The sequence below is a fragment of the Syngnathus scovelli genome, chromosome 6, assembly GCF_024217435.2.
Source record: "Syngnathus scovelli strain Florida chromosome 6, RoL_Ssco_1.2, whole genome shotgun sequence".
NCBI lineage: Eukaryota > Metazoa > Chordata > Actinopteri > Syngnathiformes > Syngnathidae > Syngnathus > Syngnathus scovelli.
Window position 1 is genome coordinate 19699808 of NC_090852.1, and position 20534 is coordinate 19720341.

The following is a 20534-nucleotide window of genomic DNA, read 5'->3' on the forward strand; positions in this document are numbered from 1 at the left end:
AGGACTTTTTTTATTACATAGCATTTTTTAAAAACATATAATATAAAGAAATCCTATCTTTACCATTTTACGCCATCCATCCATCCATCCATCCATCCATCCATCCATCCATCCATCCATCCATCCATCCATCCATCCATCCATCCATCCATCCATCCATCCATCCATCCATCCATCCATCCATCCATCCATCCATCCATCCATCCATCCATCCATCCATCCATCCATCCATCCATCCATCCATCTTGTACACATCAGCATTGATTTTGACAACTTCTCAAGCTGTTCAAAACATCGACACTGCTCCTTCGGAACGCTCTTACAGTGGAATAATAAATGGTATACTTATCCTATAAAACACTTGTAAGTCTTCCAGAACACAATTCCTTCCATCACATCTGGAGGGGGGAACACATGTACTAAACTTGATACTGTCACTACAACTTATATTTTACTTCATTGGATTTACTGCACGTACGACAACAAAAAAAACATAAAACATCATTCCTTGATGTAGTTTGATGATTTAAAACACATCTGCGGGGCCTTACGTCAAGAGGAGTGTTTTGCGTTAGGGCCTCACGAGGAGAGGAGGGGAGGGGATGATCCATTTCTCTGACTCTTATCAGCTGCACCCCCACAACAATGCCACTGTGTGCAGCCCCCGCAGCCTGGGCGCCCCCCATTTGCCACATGTGAGATGCTGTTGTGTTGTCTTGTCCTTCCACAGCTGGAGCATCTCCCTCTTTCGCCCCCCCCCCCTCTCCGTGCTTTTCCTGCATTCAAGGCAAACAACGCCTCCCTTCTTGCAGCAGCCACACTATGCAGATTGTTTGAGAGGACAAGCGAGACAGAGAGCCAGCTAGATGCTGAGGGGGACAATGAAACAGCTGGCCACGTTAAGGCAGTTCATTTTGCCAATGGCATGGATGCTATGTGTGCCTATATCTGTACATTTTGCCCCAATGTTTTCATTGTACACGAGAGTGGCGCTGAAACTTCTCATACCAAGTACCACCTCGAAAAGATTCTTAGCTCGGCTATCATGAGCCACTCAATATCATGTAAAGTGCTTGACCAAAGTGTTAAGGCAGAGGATTTTAGAATACATTTTAGAAACACCGCTAAAATGTATATTTCATATTATTATAAGCCGCTGTCGCGCCAAGGTACTTTATGGACCCTTTAAGAAACACGACAAGCAATATTTTGCCTTTCCTCAATGAAGTATATTTACATTCAATTGACATTATTTACAATATGTGTGTAGTTTGATGTCGTCAAGTTTAAAATGTCGACATTGTCACAGTGGAATCTCAGTTCATATAAAAACTTTTTAGAGATTTGAAATGTATTTTACACAGTCAAAATTAGCCCCAAAACGTCCACCCTGTCTTATCCAACTTGTCATCAAACTCCAATTTTTTTGTTTAGACATTTAACACCAATCAAGGTCAGTCTATATATAACATACATCCTTCTTACCACAGAAATGGACAATGTGGCCTCCATTTACATCCAATTAGCATCTCATGGTCTGTTCTTTCCCTTTGTGTTCTTTTTTTAAGAGTAAGTTTGAATTATTGATCGGAGCGGTATTCATTCAAGTGATACTGTACACCCAAGTGTAATGCTGCCACTTTCTCAAGGTTTCTCAAAATGCCAGGGCATAATAGATGCAAAGTTTTTATTCAATGTCATTTTTGTGGTAACGTAGATTCACTCATCTCTTAATAATAAAAAATTGATAAGTACCTGACTAGGAGAGTCTGATAATTGCATTAAATTATTTAAGGTAATGTAGTATATATTTAGAAAGTGAAAAACATTCCTGGAAAATCTCAGATAGTTCACTTTAATGCAGCGAGACTCACTAACTAACTGCACATTAGCTTTCTACATATTCATTTATGATCTGTGATTATCAACACACATCCTCCAATAGAGGGCGCAGTTGCTCCAATAAAGACTGGACAGAAAATCAAATTCCAAGGATGAAAGGTTTGAATTCAAGAACATTTTGAGATTTGAACCCTTTGTGGCTGACTTGCCTTCATGTCAAATTTAAAAGTTCTACATTTGTATGAGTGTAATTTGGCTCTGCAGAGATTCTTGTAATGTGCATTTAAACTCAACACTATAATGACAATAACTTCAGGATGTTCAATTAAGATGACGATTTGTACACTAATTACACAAGTCCAAGTCTTTCCAGCCACATTTCCACCTGCACCTCTTCAAATATTGATTGTTGATTGATGATTTGTCAGCGCTAACAGCTTCAGTTAATGATCAAACTTCATAGAAAGGTTTCCATAGTAACTAAAATCATAGAAAGGCCTTGAGCAACACTCAAGCGCATGGGTCAAGCCTTTGTTTGGACTGCATACTTGCCCCCTAATAAATGGAAGAAAACGCAATTTCATGCACCAAATATTACAATGTATGTTGCACTTTATAGGTCAGTGCTTCTGATAGAGTTCAAGCCAGCAGAAAAAAATCACATTGATCGCCTACCTAAATCTGATGAAATCAAGTGCTTATATAATGGCTATTAGAACAAACAAACCCCAAAAAAATCAAAACAGCCTTTGTATCATGGCGGCTTAAGTTCCTTTATGTGAGTGTGGTCAGTTGCATCACCCCCAGTTGACATGCAAACACAGCGAGCACCCCACCCCACCCCACCCCACCCTAAGGAGCTCCTCCCCTCTCGTATTGAATTACCTGGCAGGCATCTGTCACTCACCTGTTCCTCCATTGCCTCCCTCCCTCCTCAGCGGGATCAACAACAACTACGTGTGTGTGCAGTGTTAGAGCAGCCCCAGGAACTTTTGCTTGCAGGCTCGGAATTAAGCAGATCTCTTGTGCACCATTCATTCCGGAGTTTTGAGTGTGCTAATTGGCGGCAGGCAGCTCGGCAGCTCGGCGGCTTGGCGGCGGCTTCCATGTTGGTCACCTTGATCATTCAATTCAGAACACACAAAAGTAAGTTAATTTCTTTCTACCTTTGCTTACAAAGTCTACTTTCATGATTTGTTTTTTTTAAAGGAATCCAGTACATGAATTCTGCTTTTACAAAAATACCAGCAGTTTAAATGTAACAATGCAATACAATAAATCTTAATTTATATCACGCTATCGCTGTACCGTAGAGCTATACGGACCATATAAATATTAATAAAAAGAACACATGACAGTAGAGTCACCCTCCGCAATTGGAACATCTCCGTGTACACAGTGCAAAGTAATTAAGTGGCACAAGACAACATGAATTATTAACACTCTTTGTTTATGTAACACCCCTGAATCATATTCCATGACCATTTGAGTCAAGCTCTCCCACTCTGACAGTTTTCCTGCTTTTAGCTATCAAATATTATGACATCGATGATAATCTCGCTTAACCTTGCAAGGTATTGTTAGTTCTCAATATGCTTTGATGGATGTGCTACACATTAACAAGCATTTGATTGCTTGAAGGCTGCTTGCTGGTTTGATGGATGCACGTTTTCATTCATTTCACACTGAGTCACAATGAACCAAGAAAACACCAGCTGAGATCAAACGGCATTTCAAGAGATACAACCAGATAACACTTATCTCGGACGAAATGGCTGAGTCAGGTATGAAGGGTGAAGTCCACATTACTTTTTCTTTTCCACTCACATTATCTAAAGAGTATTGTGAACACGCCCCCCCCCCCCCCCCCCTTGACAAACTAATCATGTTTTGACGATTGCGCTACCATGGTAACAAACTCTCTTTTGTGCTGTCAAATTTCAAATCACTAAAGGAGATGTTAGGCTTTGATTATTTAACTATTCATGTGTGAGGCAAGATGTGGCGGATTAGCAGTGTAGTGTTGCCGCTATGGAGCTTTATTTAATGGATCAATTGTTGAATCCAGTATTATTGAGCCAAGGAACCCATTTAACCTATCAAAATGTCATGGCGCGCTCTCCATGAATATTTTTGTCTCATTTCACTCACATATTGATTGAACTCAAACCTGATACGTCTTAAATGTACGAACGAGAACAGTTTTATTGCCATCTCCTGGAAAATGATTCCATTGTTCGCATCCCTGACATAGATATATTTGTAATTAAGACATCTTTTTTTGATTAGAAGCTAATGTCATTCAGAAAAAACACATCATGCTTACTTATCATAACTTACCAGTTATTATGGGTTCTAGAAATGATACGGTTAGCTTGGAGTGGAATAGCGCTATGAAGAACTTGTAATAAAAATGTCAAATATTTGATTGAGCGGTTGAGCAGAACAAGCCACATGAGTGATACTACAAACATGGACTGAACAAGAAAGGACTCGCCTCAGCGATCAGCTTTAGAATGTTGGCTCTTGTGAATGAGCAGCTATCCAACCTCATTCCCATAGTTTAGAATAGCAAAAGTTTTGGAAGATATCTCAATCCAATATTCTTGTAATGAAACTGCTGTCTTTGTTAAACAAAGCGGTTGAGGTTGAGGGGAGGAGTGCAGTGGGCCTCACCTGACAGACACCCAAGCTGTCCTCCTCTGCCTCTTCTGAAAGCTGGCTCTGTTCCAAAGGAAGGAACAAAAGAGCGTGGAGATGAACGCTAGGCGATAAGGAGAAAAAGAGGAAGTATCGTGTTGGTCTAGCTTGGACACATTTTCTTTCATGTGGCTTTGCGTTGACAGTCGTTGGAACTGAACATGGGCAAATGTTGCTCTCGGCAGTAAAAGTGGTTCTTTTATATTTCATGTCATGTGCTGAAGACAATGTGCTGCAAGTGCTAACTAATCTCGTCACATTCTTGCAATAATGTTTTCTCACCTCATTAAGACGGCAGGCTACCTTATAATATATCACAGGGGATGGATGTTAAATGTTGTGTTTGCTTTACACGGATTCAAAATCTCAACAGTCAAATCCTTAAGTCAATTTTCTTTTGTATTAAGTTAGAAGCCCTTTATATACATTACAAATCATTTGCCCCCCCCCCCCCCCCCCCCCCCCCCCCCCCCGGCCCAAAATAAATATAGCTACGCTCTGCTTCTCCTGCTATTTGTGTTCTTAACTTACAATTGTTTATGTTGACTTAGGTTGACAAGTTGTGTTACACCAGCCCTGGTGTATTATCAGGACTGAGATCTCAGGCAATTAAATCATAAAGGCCACTCATTCCCATCTTCTTTGTGTAGAAAAAGTGCTTCAGAGGATGGATGGATGAATGGATGGATGAATGGATGGCACTCATTTAAAAAAAAACACCAACACTCACAGGCTGAGCTGCACTGTGTTTGTTTACAATTTGCAAGTTAACAAATGTTACGCTATCGAAAAATTCCTCCAATAAATAACGACAAACATTGTGAAGGAAAACAAACGCACTGTTTTGTTGTGGAGCAGCTTGTCAGGGTCCACGGTGATATACGTAGGAGGAGTTCCATCGTGTCGTGCGTGTTACGTCATGTCATGAGGCCATGCATGCCTTGACAGACAACCAGGAGGCTCCATGCTCAAAGGTGGCTACTCTCATTTCCTACGCCTGTTAATTGCTCTGATATCAGTGAGGTCACGCTAATTACCACCAATGAGCACGAATGAGCACGAAGCTCAATCAAATAAAAGTGATGTGGTAAATACAATTGTATACAAAGGGAATTTAATCGGGTCATGTCTGCCATTGTCACAAAGGAGTCCCCGGGCTGCCAACAAAATGGACCATTAGCTCAGTGGAAGAACGCTCGAGTGTTTCCATGTAGCACACACACACACATTCCATTGACACGCTATGGGCTGTGTTTGGAAACAGGGGATGATTGAGAGACAGGAAAGGCAAGAAAAACATAGCAAGTTTAGGCAATGACAAGATGGATGCAAACGTCTCATTTACCTTCTTTCTGTCATAAGCTGTCTTTGTACATCAAAACACCTCAATCTTGGTGCTCAGTTTCCTCTTATAAAACGAAAAAAAAAACTATAAAAGAATTGCCAAAAAAACAGTCATTCTACTTTAGCATTAGCGTCAAAATGTAATGAGAATGAGTGTTACACCTCATTTAGCTGAATGACAGGATAAAATAAAGCTCACACAACCTGATTAGTAAAAATGTGTGGGTAATATTTCTCTAACAATAACAAAATGGACGTTTAGGACTTGTCACTTCAGTACAGAGGACCTTTACATCATCGAAGTCAGTGGGCCATTGGTGCTTGGAGTACTGAACAATAACAGCTATGCTGTGTGGAGAGTCTTCAAAAAATGATCAAATATAAAATCAAATTTGGAAAAAATTCAGGGCTCGTTCTCGAATAAAGTGACCATCACGGCCACCCCTTCCTTAAACTGGATTGTATATTGTGTCCAGTCTTTGGTGTGCTTCTGACGCCTTCCTTCCTTCCTTCCTTCCTTCCTTCCTCAGGTGGATGTTTTGAGCCATGAGCGCCTTGGGATCTCCAGCAAGGCAAGCCAAGTGAGTGGCACCTCACATTCCTCTGTGTGTGTGTGTGTTTACCTTTCCCTAGCGTAGTTCTTTATCGCAGGTGACTGTCACGAACGACGGCCGCAGAATGACTAAGCCAGTATGTGGAAGGTGGTGCAGGTCAGGGACCTCAAGCACAGAGCTCCTCTGTTGAGAATGATTTGCGAGCTTTTGGCTCCAGCTTCCCTGGGGGCCCCTTCCTCCTCCCACTCCCCCTCCTCCCCCATTTCCACTCTCCCTCTTGCACTCTGGCCGGCCCGGCCGCTCCATATGGTCTGAATCTCATAAACACTTTGTATATATCACTAGCGTTTATGTGGGCTTGTGAAAAAAGTGACAGGGCTGGACTTGTAGTTGGAGACAAGATGAAGGGAATGCAGCGTAATGCCATCTCTCCTTGTCATTGCAGTGGAGTGGCAAGATCGGACAGCAAGATCAGCGCCAAAGCACTCTTTGGTAAGCACTTTATGCTTTTAGTGTGTTTGGGTTGTTACAAATGTATTATTTACAGAAGCAACCTGGATTTTGAAGGCTTCCGTGAAAATATTTATGACAATGCACACGTGGATAAAATTGTACAATTTGAACAAGTACCATTTGGATGTGATCCCGTTTCCACGGTTGCCAGCAATTTTTGTGCAATGAGAATTTTTTATTCACTGTATCATTGTCCAAAATGATAAATGAGAATGGATGAAAAGTTTCAGTTGATTGTAGAGAGCCTACAAAGCAGACATTCACTGACTTGTTCATAATCTTGTTAGCACATGTTTTATTTCATGAGTACCGTATTTTCCGGACTATAAGTCGCTCCGGAGTATAAGTCGCACCAGCCATAAAATGCCCCAAAAAGTGAAAAAGCCATATATAAGTCGCTCCGGAGTATAAGTCGCATTTTGGGGGGCAATTTATTCGACAAAATCCCACACCAAAAACAGTCAGGAAATAGCAACAACAGGCTAAACAATAGCAACAACAGGCTAAACGATAGGTATGCTAATGTGCCAAATACAAACAAAGAGCTGAGAACGGGCCTGACGTAACATATAGAGTGATTAAGCACAACTATTACATGAATAACATGTTTATAAAACCATCGGTGTCACTCCAATTCATTAAATAGCAACAACAGGCTAAACAATAGGTATGCTAACGTGACAAACACAAACAAAGAGCTGAGAACGGGCCAAATAATAATAAATAATAATAATAAATATAAGAGGAGCAAAAATAGAGCAAGTGTACATGCAGCAGACAGTGGACTTGGATATGGTGCTTTAAAGTGTTAATTGCTTTATTTGATGTTTTCTCTATTTATTATGTTTTGAATATGTTCAAGATAAAGATATAAAAGCATGTGAAGTGATCAACTATACTAAAAATAACATGGGAAGTGGTCAACTATACTTGTAAGTAAGTGATGTCTTAATGATCAAGTAAAAATTTGTGAAAAAAAACATATATAAGTCGCTCCTGAGTATAAGTCGCCCCCCCACCCAAACTATGAAAAAAAGCGCGACTTATAGTCCGGAAATTACGGTATTAAATAACGGCCACTTTATCGGATTCGCCTGAACTTGTCTTACACGTGTAATTAAAACAGTCCTGCCTTTTTTTTCCCTCTAAGTACCAACACGTTATTTTTTCTTTTAGAGGGAGAGCTGAATGAAAATAGCAATTAGTGTGGAGTAAACATTTGCCAGTTTGCCACACACAGAGAAAATATAGTCTTGTTAAGCTGCTGCTGCTGCTGCTGTTGCTGTTGTTGCAACCACGACAACACTGACTGAAGTTAACTTGTTGACTCAAGGCCTGCTCAACCTGAATTTTTAGTGAGCATCAATACAACACAGATTTTCCCTTTTTGCAGGCTGGCCGATCCCTTTCCCCTCAATCGCCAGGGTCCACTTGTTTTTCATAAGCGTGTCTCCATCATTTTGTATACATAGCGTGTGTGTGTGTGTGTGTGTGTGTGTGTGTGTTCCAGTGTTTGACATTAGCGAAGGGTGCAGGGTGCGCCCGTTTCTAAAGTCTGCTCGGAACAGGGTGGGGATGCCCGTATCCTGCAGGTGAATAAAAGCCTCATTGAAAAGCGGGGAAAAAATATGAGGCAGACTTTCTTACCTCTGTCGCAAGCCAGCAAACCTCAGACTTGGGCTGGACAGAGGAATGTTGTACTACACACGATTCAGAAACAAACTTCTTCCATGAGTGCTTCTTCTAAAATTAGAATGTTGTTGTATGATGGTAATATTGGCATGCTGATGTTCCCACGCCGTCTGGCTTCGCACCTTGGTGCTCTTAAGACAGTGGTCCAAAAATCCACAGGATGCCTGCCCGGTCGTATTTACGGCGACTCGAGCTTCTGTTATTCTCAGCCTGTGCGGCAGATGGTCAGCACGGGGGTCGTGTGTGGCGTCAGAGCAGCTTGCTTGTCCTCAGGAGATGGGATACTGTTGTGTAGCATCATCATCATCAACAACAACAACAACCACAGTGACCATCTGCCTCCAAAGTGAAAAGAGCCGGTCTCAGTATGTTGTATGCAAAAGTTGACCCACTGATGCAAATGATTCTTTATCAGCACCTTTGGTCACAGAGCAGAGACTCAGTCTAAAAATCAAAACATCCACTTGTTTAATATGTGCGATACACTCGCCGGCCACATCTTTAGCTACACTTGCACTCGTGTCATCCAATATGAGCGTGCCTATCTTCGCATCACTGTCAGGTGGAAACCACTTCATTATGTCTGACTGCATTGATGGTGGTACTTGGAGGAAAAACTTTTTTTTTTAGTTTGTCAACCATTGTGAATGGTGGCAACAAATCACCACGTTTTTGAACCCTACCATCCAAATGTTGCTAGGCAGTCAAAACAAAAGGCAGCCAACGATGTCATCTGACTTATTGCGTTTCTTGGGGACAATCACACAGCACTTTATTTGCATGCACTTGATGTCAATAGGATCTGGAGCTATCAGTTTGACAGTCTGCCCTCCGGCCACCACGGTTTATCTCTGGTCATTAGCTTTGGCGTGTCAGCCCAACTGCCTGCTAAATGGCTCCCATTGCCAGCTCGTGGCTTGGCCGCCATAAGTGGCATTAATAAGACATGGCGGCCAGCTCGACTTTCCGACAGACACCCGACGCCTTTCTTTCTTTCCTTTTCTTTCACCCGCGCGGAGCCAAGCCGGAAGAAATGAGCCGAGAGGGATTGGCACGGCGAGGCAAATGTTGGCGTCATTTGCACACGATGCCGTAGACGCGAGCTATTGCTATTCAAAATGACACTTGAGTCGTTCCCGACATGACACCTGACAGATTGACTCAATTGATGTTTATACTCTGTGTCCAATGGGGAAGGAACAAGAGCTTTTAAGGTCGTGTGTTTGCTCCAGAGGGGACATCTGGCACAGTGAGCTTGATATTGACCTGCTCTCATTTAGTAGTTACCTGCAAGCCATTCACCTGGTAAATAGGTCAGCGGGCGCAGTGACACACTTATGTGCTATTTCAAGAGAATCATTATGAAAATCTGTGGCCACACGAGCTTTGACAACAAATGTGCGTGTGACACCATCAGTTGGTCAGAGGGTGGTTTGCGCCATTGTGGGCGTGAACACAACCAACATCATTCAATCAGAGCGGCTCCTTTCATTTCCTTGAAATGTGGTGAAATCATATCTCACATGGGCAAATCTCAATAATATAAACACAAGTCAAACTGGGGCACCGCAAGTCAACTTGAAAGTTAGCACTTTATAGCTAGCGTCAATAGTACCTAATGAAGTTTATGTGATGTTTTGTTGTTGTGTAACGATCAGCTGTGATCTTTGAGCCGAAGGTTTGTCGCTTTTATGGCGCAGTCACTGTAATCCTTGCTACTATTATACAAAGTGAGAGACACACTTCAACTTTCCACTCTTTGATAGCACAATTAATATTTAACTTCTTAGATATCTATTTTGCCACTCCTTTGGGAGTCAACCATTGGGAAAAATCAATCAAATAAAAACAACTTGGTTATTTGTGGATTTATTTTTGCTGCAAAATTGACGTGTTACGTCATCTTACTTGGCTCTTTTGGTTTCCTTTCGCTCCTATCAACATTTCCCAGTAGAGTATTTGACGGAGGGGGGGAAAAAAACAAGCATTCATATAAAGTAGTAGGCAGTCGTTCTTCCTTATTGCCCTGCTGGTGTGCTGAGTTCACTCAAGTGCGTCTTTGGTTTATTCACTTCTACTCGGATTGCTGCAACATGTGGAACCCAGGCGAGTGTTTTTACCGTTACTTCTTTTTGTTTCGGACATTTTCTAAATGTTTTTGTTTTCTTTTTCAGAGCAAAGGAAAAAATATTCCAACTCCAATTATATTATGCATGAGACGTCACAGTATCATGTTGAGGTAAGCTTGACACGTTTGGGAATGTTCCACTGAAGTTTTAACAGTTGTTGTTTTTTCTTTGGAGAAACAGGCTCGATTAAAAAGTTTGTTTCATAATTGTCGTTTGTAAGTAAGGAAATGAAAGTTTATGTGTAAGTTACTGGCGGAGAATGATTTAAATCATTGTCCTTTTATATCTCACGTTTCCATTGTTGTTATCATTTATGTATACATATTATCCATGTATATTAACATTTGAATGTAATTCATAATTACTCTTGAAAATGATTAATGTTAAGAAAATAACCCCCTTTTTTTTTTTTACTGATCGAAAAATGTCTCACCTTCTCTCTGTCCCTGGTTTAGCATCTGTCCACTTTCATCATGGACAAGACCGAGTCCATCGCCACTGTGGACGACGCCATCAAGAAACTTGTACTTCTCGATTCGAAAGACAAGATTTGGACTCAAGAAATGCTCCTGCAAGTCACTGATAAGGCAGTCAGGCTGCTGGACTGTGACACCCAGGTACTTTAGCATTGTGGTGACATAATTTGCAGTTAAGCACGTCGTTAACATGTGTTTATACCCAGTCTTTTTTTTTTTTTTTTTATCTCCTCTTTGTGCAGGAGGAACTGGAGAACTTCCCCCTCTCCACAATCCACCTGTCTCAGGCCGTTCTGAATCAAACGCGCTACCCGTCCGTGCTGCTGCTGGTGTGTCAGGACAACGAGCAGCATCGGCCAGACATCCACTTCTTCCATTGTGACCAGGTGGAGGTGGGTGTCGCAGCGCGTGGCTCATCCTTTAGTGTCTAAATCACATTATTTATTCGGTTAAATACATCCAACTTTATACTCCTGTTTCTGTTTCTATGTCTCACTCATTGTCTCTTGCAGGCTGAATTGGTTCACGCAGATATCGACAGCGCTCTTGGAGACAACAAATGTGGGAAGAAAATGAGGCTTGAGACTCTCAAGTAAGAGAATGGCGCACACAAACATGCTGACTTAGGATGTTTCATGAAGGTCCTGATGTCCTCTTGCTCTTGCAGAATCAACCAGGAGAAAATGAAGCACCGAAGAGAGACCATACTTCCAAAGACGACCCCCAAGGCCACCCCTGTTGCAAAGGGACGTGTTGCTGCCCCAATCCCACAAGGTGCAAAAAAAAAAAAAACCCAAAAAAAACACCATCACATCTGGCCAAAATCATTCAAAGTGAATCAATGGATTGACAAAATAATGTAATTGGTTTATTGGGGGGGTGGGTGCAGACAGACGATCTTCTGGACACAGTGACCCAGAGTCACATGAAAGGTTGGCCCAGCGTATCGAGAAGGATGTGGTGAGTGCTTCCCTGCACCTTCACTTTATTATGGACACTTGGATGATGTAAGCCCTATCAAACATTTTGGATTTTTCATTTTTATTTTTTTATTTTTAGTATTATTTATAAATTTTTCTTTCTTTCTTTCTTTCTTTCTTTCTTTCTTTAGTCGGTAGAATAGACCGTCACTGTACTTAATATTTGAAGCGGTGGCATCGTGAGACGCCCTCATTGATGTTGTTCTTCTTTGTAGCAACTCCTCAACTGTGCCCTGGACGATATAGAGCTATTTGTGGCGCGGTTGCAAAAGGCGACGGAGGCCTTTTCCCAACTCAACCAGCGCAACAAGAGTAAGAAGAATAAGAAGAAAGGACCAGCAGGTCTGTGGCCCTTTCTTCTTGTGTGGTGGCAACCGTCAAGTGACAACTTGTTGCATATTGCTCACACTGCCATGTTTGTATTTTTTGTTGTTCTCCAGTGACATGCATGCGTGGTGGTAAACACTAATATTCCAATATGGCCTTTGCTAACAAGTTATTTGACAATATTTCAGCTTTCATTGCGGCGGTATTATTATTGTTAGAATAATTTCATTTGTTTGATTTGGCTCTCTTGTACATATTTGAACAACGTCTCAAAAAGAGTCTCGCTATTAAGACGCCAAGTAATAATAATGCCGTCACGTATTGAGTGATGTTTTATCGATGTCGTTCTCATTTCTGCATGTTTGGTCAGCGGGGATGCAATTTGAACGCATCATCAATTTAGTTCGATGCGTGCTGTCGCCGACGACACGTGCAGATGATATTGTTCTCCGTTCATCGAGTCTGACGCTTTCTCAACTCTGGAACATTTGAGGATTTAAAAAAATCTCTGCATGGAAAATAATGTAAATGAGAGTAAATTATGAAAAGGCGATGGTGTAGGTCGTAACATTTTCATTGTTAAAAGAAACAAACAAGTTGGGTTCCAGGCTGAGAAAGCCACTCCTTAAACTTCTGGTCAAATCAAACCCAAATTGTGTGAAATAACTAACCCAGCGCTGGGTCCAAAAGAGTCCAAGATAATGCTGGATTATTTCTACCATTGGGTTGAAGATTTCTTGGGTCAAGATTTGGATCCAAGGGGTAAAAACGACCCATAGAATGACCCCGACCTTAGGCGCTTGGTAAGACTGTAGACTTATGTTCATTGTGGTCTTGTTCCCAGAGGGTGTGCTGACCCTGCGAGCCAAGCCCCCCTCTGAGGAAGACTTCATCGATAGCCTGCAGAAACTGAAGCTGGCCTTCAACCTCTTGGTGAGCTGGCTTTTTTTGCCTGACGGACTCCTCGCTAGCTTTATCATTGCACCTCCTGCAGGCCAAACTGAAGAAGCACATCCAGAATCCAAGCGCATCAGAGTTACTTCATTTCCTCTTCGGCCCTTTGGAGCTGGTAAGAACGACAAGTGATGTTGAGGGGGGTCCTACTCGCAGGGGCAGTGCTGACAATGACCCCATTGTAGGTGCTGCAGAGTTGCGGCAGTCCCGAGTTGGTTCGTTCGATTCTCTCCCCTCACCTCTCCAAAGACGCCGTGGACTTCCTTCGAGGGCACCTCACCCCCAAAGAGACCAAGATATTTGAGCTTCTAGGAGAGGCTTGGACCAAACCCAGGTTTGTGGCCAATACTCAAGCTTCATGAAAATGATAATCTCATACTTCAATTGTTTAGAGCGGAGTGGCCGAGGGATCAGTGCGCTCCTCCCTACTATCCCAAGTTCCGGAATGGCTGGGAGCCTCCGGCGGAACTCTTTCGGACGGCCCCATGGGAAACGGAGTATCCCGGTGGGCCTCTGGGCTCCCCCTTTTCCTTGGTTTCCCCCACAAGCCCCGATTACAGAAAACACTCATCTGATGATGTAAGACTTAGCGTAGAAGTGAATTGAAATGCAAGACTCAGCAGGTTCATTTCATCTGTGTGTTTCTTGGCAGTTCTACGGAAGCCATTCCTCAAACTCATCCAATGGGTAAGAAATGCTCTTCAGACATAGTAACTTTCAAATCAACCAAAATGAAAAAGTCTGCTATATTGTATGTCTCCAAAGGTCCTACAACGGGATGCCCAACGCTCGCAAATATGCCAAAATTCGCTACCCCTTTGTAGCGCGGAATGCCAACGAGTTGTCAGTGCTGACGGACGAAATCCTCCAGGTGAAAATATTTGGTCTCCGGTTTTTTCAGCAGTATTTTCAATTGATTTGGCATCTCAGGTGCTCGAGGACGACAAGCAGTGGTGGAAACTGAGGAATCGTAGCGGCCAAGCAGGTTACGTCCCCTACAACATCTTGGATGTTGTCAAGCTAGACGAGCCTGACGCTTTTTACAACCAGGTAAACTCCCTTTGCCTGCACTCAATCTATTTTACTCTAGGATCTTACTTCAATCATTTTACATTCCTAAAAATAATTATTGATGGCTGGATTATTCTCACATTCTCTGTCCAAATGAATTCATGTCTTGTTTTGATTATGCGTGTTCACAATGAGTTGTCCAGTGAGTTTAAAAAGATTTGAAAACTCGAGAAGAAAAAGGTCACTTCCTAATTCTTAATTGTATTTTTATTTATTTTTTTAAATGCAAAAAATGCTTGTGTGTTTTTTTTATGCAGCAAGGCTATGGTAAAACCTCACCCGGTTCCCTGAGCCCAGGAGACAGTTTCAGCAAAGGCCGACACAAAGACAAAAGTAAAGCCAACCTCACATTTATTTCTATTTACTGCTTTGAATTGCAATTAGCTAAGATTTGCGCTGTTTCAGTGATGGACGAAGTCAACAATGAGCTACTGATGATGATCACGGCTAAAAAAAGCCAGCCACCCGCCAGGAAATTCCGCATTGAGCGACCGGCAGGCGCTCAAGTGACGCTCACGTACAACTCCAGCCCGGAGCAGGTCAAGTCTTGGCTTGCGGCCAAGGGCTTCTCCAAAGCGTCAGTAAAACACACACCATTTAACGCTCAATATTTCTAGAGATGACTTTTAGCTCTTTGTCCCCCCCCCCCCCAAACAGGACAGTGGACTATTTAGGCATCCTGACTGGAGCTCAGTTGTTTTCTCTCAACAAGGACGAGCTGAAGTCCGTGTGCGGGGACGAAGGCGCTCGCGTCTCATCGCAGATTACCGTGCAGAAGACGCAAATAGAGGTACACTCGCATATCCATTGGAGGAACTCTCTTGGTTGCATCCTTCTTTTTTCTGGCAGAAATTGTGCGGAGACAGCGAGCTTCAGGAGGTCATGAAGCGCAGACAGGAGCGAATCGACTCGGGGAGCACAGAGTGAAGACGCGCGCCCCGCCCCATCCCTCTTCATTTCATTTCACGTTATTATTAAATATTTATTTTCTCCCATTTTGTACGTGCGCAAGCTAATTTGCAACTCTGTCTCAACCTGTGTGGATCAGCAAATGTACAGTTTTGGGTGCGCGCAACATGTATGTAAAATACACAACATGCTTGGAAAGGCGATGTGGCGCATGTTGATGCTTAATGGCAATAGCAATCGCTGAATAAGATTGTTGTGTAATTTGTGCCAGGAAGTTTTGACACATTTTTCTCATGGTGTATGTATAGCCAATGAATTTGCATATTGCTGTTTACAGAATGAATCAGGAGATACAAAAAGCATTACAGGTTCATATTCTAATATCACCATAATTCTGCATGGGGTCTGTAAATGATCGTCAAATGCCGTCATTTTTTTTTTTTTTTTTTTTTTTGTGTTGTCTGCACGAGTGTATTTTCAACTGCTGTGCTTCAATTAAGTAAATGAAGATTGAGTCCAAATTAAAAGGATTGTAAATATGATGGAAAACCAGTGCAAGACAAGCTGATTAAAAGCTGGCAAATATTTGATGTTAAACAATCTTGTAATTCATTATTTTGTTTTTGGCGGAGGTGGAAATCATCAGACAAATGGTTCAATATTGTACGATTTGTCTTTGAACGCACCTCGTGTCAACGGCAGAACACGAATGAACTTAAAAGAAAGAAAATGAAAGAAACCCTTTCTAAAAATGAAAATTGACTGACGCAAACGTGTGTTCTTCATGTTTATATTGCTTTCCACCGCTTTCCAAACAAGTCGTGCGCGCTTCCGCGGCAGGGGAAACAAATGTTCACTTGACGGGGGAAACCACTTGGGCACAACAACGGCAAGGGCTGCAAAGCATGCTGGGAAGTGCGTGGAAAGTCTGTCCCTCCCCTCCCCTCCCCTCAGGTTCCGCCAAAGCGCAGGTCACGTGAGCAACGGCCTCCTTCCTGCACGACGAAAGGAGCGCTCCTTCGAATTGCCGACGCTCCCGGGTGCTTACTGTTTTTTTCGGTCCGGTCGTTACGCGGAGTGCTGCGAGAAGGAAGACAGCAGCCGTCAATCGCCGGCCGGCGGTCTGCTGCGACGCTTTGGCCACTTAACAACCTAGCAGGAAGGAAGGAGAAGGTTCGACTGTGTGGTTTGAGCGCATTCGCTCGGCGATGGACGGAGCGCGGCCGCGGCCAAGCGCTTAGCGGAAGTACAAGACGACAGGCGCCCGCTTGTCGTCGCTTGACGGCGACGATGATGGACGCCTTCAGCCCCAACTTGACGGAGGACTCGTATAAAAGTAAGAAGCTAGCTTCTCTTCCTTCCTCTCATCCTTGCTTCCTTCCTTCCTCCCTCTCGCTGCTTAACTTTTAACTTTGACCTCTTCTCTTCCTTCCTCTCATCTTTGCTTCCTTCCTTCCTCCCTCTCGCTGCTTAACTTTTAACTTTGACCTCCACAGTGAGCGAGGATGACATCAGGCGGTTAATCAAGTTCAGAGCCTCCAACGAACTTCTCTTCACCGGAAAGAGAAACTCTGCCAAGATAGCTTGGAGGTACACAATACGAACACACATTTAGAAGGTGTGCCTTGAGATAAGAGCGAAAGTTGCTTTCCAATCTTTTGCTTTGAGACATTTGACATAAACATATAAAACTTTTGAGCATAAAACACCAGCTTAACGCTAACATGAATGAAACAGTTAGCATCGTCTTCCATTTCACCAAACGCTGAGAACGGACGTGCAGGCGATGTGAACCGCTTTTTCCTGTCCAGCGTCATCTTGAGGGCTCTGGACCTGCAAGGGAAGTTGACGGCCGAGCAGATCGCCAAAAAGTGGGACAACCTGCGCTCCAAATACAAGGTACGAGGATCAGCGCCGTGATGTCGGCGGCTAACGCGGCGTGACCCCACTCTGCGTGCGCGCAGGAACTGAAGCAGCCCGACCAATCGGCGGATGGGGAGCAGCCGGGCGGCGGCGGCGAGTCGTGGCCATGGTTCCGCATGATGGACGACGCCATGCACGGTCGCCTGTACAACAGCCGCATGGCGCTGGGCCTGCCCGGCGACGGTCGGCGGCGGGACGACGACAACGACGTCCTGGAGTTCCTCATCAAGACCGAGATGGACGACTCTGCCGCCGCAGAGAGCGGCGAGTCTGCCGAGGGTCTTCCCGTGGGCTGGAGGAGGATGAGCGAGTGCTCCTACAAAAGTAGGCCCGAGCAATGCAATGATGTCATCAGCCACTCTATAGAAGGGAAGGCGGCGTAGATCATGTGCAGTGTGGTGACATCATGGGCTTCTTTGCACCACCAGTGTCAGAAGAGGAGACAGAACGTCTCATCAAAATTCGCGCCGCCAACGAGGCCATCTTCACCGGCAAGAAAAACTCTGCCAAGCTGGCGTGGAGGTGAGCTGCTTGCGTTTAAAACCATATCATGGGAGGAGACGGGCGTGCATGACGCATTTTTTCTCATTTATTTGAGTGTGTGTCGGCAGGGCCGTGCTCCACGAGCTGGGCCTTCAGGGCAAGCTGAGCACCGAGCAGCTGGCCAAGAAGTGGGACAACCTGAAGAGGCGCTACAAGGTGAGGCCACGTGCAAGAAACTTGATTCTACAGTAGCGCTGATCCAAAAGCCACGCAACACCGCCATCTGTGAGTCACAAGAGCCTCGGACGTTGACGTTTTACCGCAGGAGCTGAAGTTCCCCCCGCGCGGCGTGGAGTCCAACCCGAGCTCGTGGCCGTGGTTCCAGAGCATGGACGACGCCATGGAGGGGCGTCTGGCCGGCGCCGCGCCCGCCTTGGCGCCCGTCTTTGTCGCCGAGGACGAAGACTGCGAGATGCTGCCGGCGCCGAGGAAGCGAGCCCGCAGGAGTCGCACCGGGATGGCCGAGTTCCTCAGCGAGTCGGAGTTGGACATGCTGATCTGCGGCCACGACAAAAGCGCTTCCTTGGCTTTGGGCGACCTCCGGCGCGGCGTGGCCGACCTCGGCTACAGACGTAAGACCGCCGCCCGTACGTTTGGTCCCGCTAGATTTCTTTCTCACTGTCGTCGCGTTGTATTGACCAGTGACGGACGAGGACATCCGAAAACTGGTGGAGCTGCGAGCCGCCAACGAAGCCCTCTTCACAGGACGCAGGAACAGCGCCAAGCCCGCTTGGAGGTCCGGGCCCAGTGTGTGAGCCATGGGCCGAGCGTCCCGCCTTGTCACCTGCCCTGATGCCCGTCGCTTCTGTGCAGGGCCATCGTGAAGGAGATGGGTCTGACGGGAAAGATCACACCCGATCAGGTGGCCAAGAAGTGGGACAACCTCAAGACCAAGTTCAAGGTGAGCTCGCCTCCTTTAGCTGCTCGCGCTGCTTACTCAAGCCGTCTGAAATGTTGGCTGTCGTGTTTGATCCAGGACCTGAAGTTCCCCCCTCAGGGGGCGGAGCCCCAAGGCGGAGCGGCGTCCTGGCCGTGGTTCCAGCTGATGAGCGACGCCCTGGAGGGTCGGCTAGCGGGCAAGGGGGTCCAGGTGGTGCCGGTATGGAGCAGCGAGGACGACGCCGTCTCAGGTTCGCCCCCCTCGGCCGACGCCCAGGAGGCGGCCATCTACGAGATGGACGACGCCCGAGCGGTCGCCGACCTCTGCCGCTCCGATGACAGCATCACCTACATCGACGCCAGCGGAGAGGAATGCGCTGCCCCTCCCGAGCTCGCCTACAAAAGTACATTAGCGCTATTATTTCTGTGGAGATTTCAATACCAACCCAAATAATCTTGATTGTTTTTTTATTTTCCATGATGGTCAAAAATGTGTTTTTGACGCAGTGAGCGAGCAGGACACTCGCCGCTTGATCACGCTGAGAGCCGCCAACGAGGATCTCTTCACCGGCAGGAGGAACGCCGCCAAGGCCGCTTGGAAGTAAGAAGGCCGCCGCGCGGACTGTCGAGATCCTCGTGACCACCTCGCCTGTGTTTGCGCGTCAGGGCCATCATTCGGCAGCTGGACCTCCAAGGGAAGGTGTCCACCTCCCAGGTGGCCAAAAAGTGGGACAATCTCAAACGCAGGTTCAAGGTACGCCTCATCATGATGTCATCGACGCCTGTCTTAATGTCACACTGACAATGTTATGCGGTTCCAAGGACCTGAAGTACCCCCCCACGGGTATGGACAACATGACGGAGGGCGCCGCTTCCTGGCCGTGGTTCCACCTGATGAACGACGCCATGGAAGGTCGCCTGGTGTGCAACGGCTCCCCCCTCCCGGCCCCCGACAGCCAGGTCGGCGGGCCCGAGCCGCCGGTGGGGGGCGGTGGGGACCGGGCTGTCCTGGAGCAGCAGCGAGCGGCCTTGGAGCAGGAGCGGATGGCACTGGACCAAGAGCGGGCGTCGGCAAGAGCGGAGCGCGAGTGGCTGGAGAGGGAACGGGTGGCGCTGGAGCGGGATCGCGCCCTGCTGGAGCTGGAGAGGGCGGCGCTGGGCCGGGAAAGGGAACTTCTGGACCAGAGGTCTGTCATGCTCTCCGTGGACACGCACTCCGGACATATCGGGGCCATCATGTAGACTGTAAACGTCTTTGACCATGTTTGCTCGACTGGGAAGCGCTCGCTACGTTCGTCACACGGTTCTTCAACATCTTTGTCAGGCACCCGTGTATTTTTTTTATTTTGGCGACCTGACGCGGCGTCCAACACGTGTTGCCTTAAAAGACAATTGACACCAGACAACAACTTTGTATTTATGTCATTTTGAATAGAGGCGGGGCTTTACGTTGTGCCTCCTGAACATTGACTTTTACTTTTATGTTAAAGAGTAAAAATGTTATCAGAATGTGCTGTTCTTCTTGTGATGACATTTGTGACATTTTTACTTTTGCAGGTTTTTACTTTTGCCTATTAACCATTTAAGAACTAATTTAACTTGTGATGCTCTTACTGTTGCTAATTATTTTTATTATTATTATTATTTTGAAATCATTCCGCATGCCGTGTTTGGACGTTTGTGTTTCCGTCCGGACGA

General features: G+C 45.2%; 2 protein-coding genes across 6 annotated transcripts; both read left to right on the forward strand.

Moving 5' to 3' along the window:
- Positions 1-2761: 2761 nt before the first annotated feature.
- On the forward strand, positions 2762-16076 carry eps8l2 (EPS8 signaling adaptor L2). Of its 5 annotated transcripts, XM_049723377.2 has the most exons (21): positions 2762-2988; positions 6417-6467; positions 6886-6932; positions 10820-10884; positions 11230-11391; positions 11493-11642; positions 11763-11842; positions 11918-12024; positions 12140-12210; positions 12446-12572; positions 13402-13490; positions 13552-13626; positions 13697-13845; positions 13904-14090; positions 14164-14198; positions 14277-14382; positions 14442-14561; positions 14840-14915; positions 14988-15159; positions 15240-15372; positions 15432-16076. In XM_049723377.2, exons 2-21 carry the CDS (start codon positions 6433-6435, stop codon positions 15507-15509), a joined length of 2064 nt encoding a protein of 687 aa, XP_049579334.1. In that variant the 5' UTR covers positions 2762-2988; positions 6417-6432; the 3' UTR covers positions 15510-16076. The 5 variants fall into 5 exon arrangements, with proteins under 5 accessions (XP_049579334.1, XP_068507110.1, XP_049579335.1 ...); XM_049723378.2 differs by lacking the exons at positions 2762-2988; positions 6417-6467 and adding an exon at positions 6538-6596; XM_068651009.1 differs by lacking the exons at positions 6417-6467; positions 6886-6932.
- A 370-nt stretch (positions 16077-16446) lies between these two features.
- zgc:171459 (uncharacterized protein LOC562056 homolog) lies at positions 16447-20345 on the forward strand. Its single transcript, XM_049723379.2, has 13 exons — positions 16447-16827; positions 16988-17081; positions 17303-17390; positions 17456-17738; positions 17843-17936; positions 18026-18113; positions 18223-18529; positions 18600-18693; positions 18771-18858; positions 18934-19240; positions 19344-19437; positions 19503-19590; positions 19659-20345. The coding sequence occupies exons 1-13, from the start codon at positions 16782-16784 to the stop codon at positions 20076-20078; spliced, it is 2091 nt and encodes a 696-aa protein (XP_049579336.1). The 5' UTR covers positions 16447-16781; the 3' UTR covers positions 20079-20345.
- The last annotated feature ends 189 nt before the right edge of the window (positions 20346-20534 follow it).

Excerpts from the sequence above, each read along its gene's own strand:
- eps8l2 (XM_049723376.2), top strand. The coding sequence starts at position 6,791 with ATGTGGGCTTGTGAAAAAAGTGACAGGGCTGGACTTGTAGTTGGAGAC. Across the intron at positions 10,885-11,229 it reads CGTCACAGTATCATGTTGAG|CATCTGTCCACTTTCATCAT; the intron begins GTAAGCTTGACA and ends TCCCTGGTTTAG. Across the intron at positions 11,643-11,762 it reads TCCATTGTGACCAGGTGGAG|GCTGAATTGGTTCACGCAGA; the intron begins GTGGGTGTCGCA and ends TGTCTCTTGCAG.
- zgc:171459 (XM_049723379.2), top strand. The coding sequence starts at position 16,782 with ATGATGGACGCCTTCAGCCCCAACTTGACGGAGGACTCGTATAAAA. Across the intron at positions 16,828-16,987 it reads GACGGAGGACTCGTATAAAA|TGAGCGAGGATGACATCAGG; the intron begins GTAAGAAGCTAG and ends TGACCTCCACAG. Across the intron at positions 18,859-18,933 it reads ACCTCAAGACCAAGTTCAAG|GACCTGAAGTTCCCCCCTCA; the intron begins GTGAGCTCGCCT and ends TGTTTGATCCAG.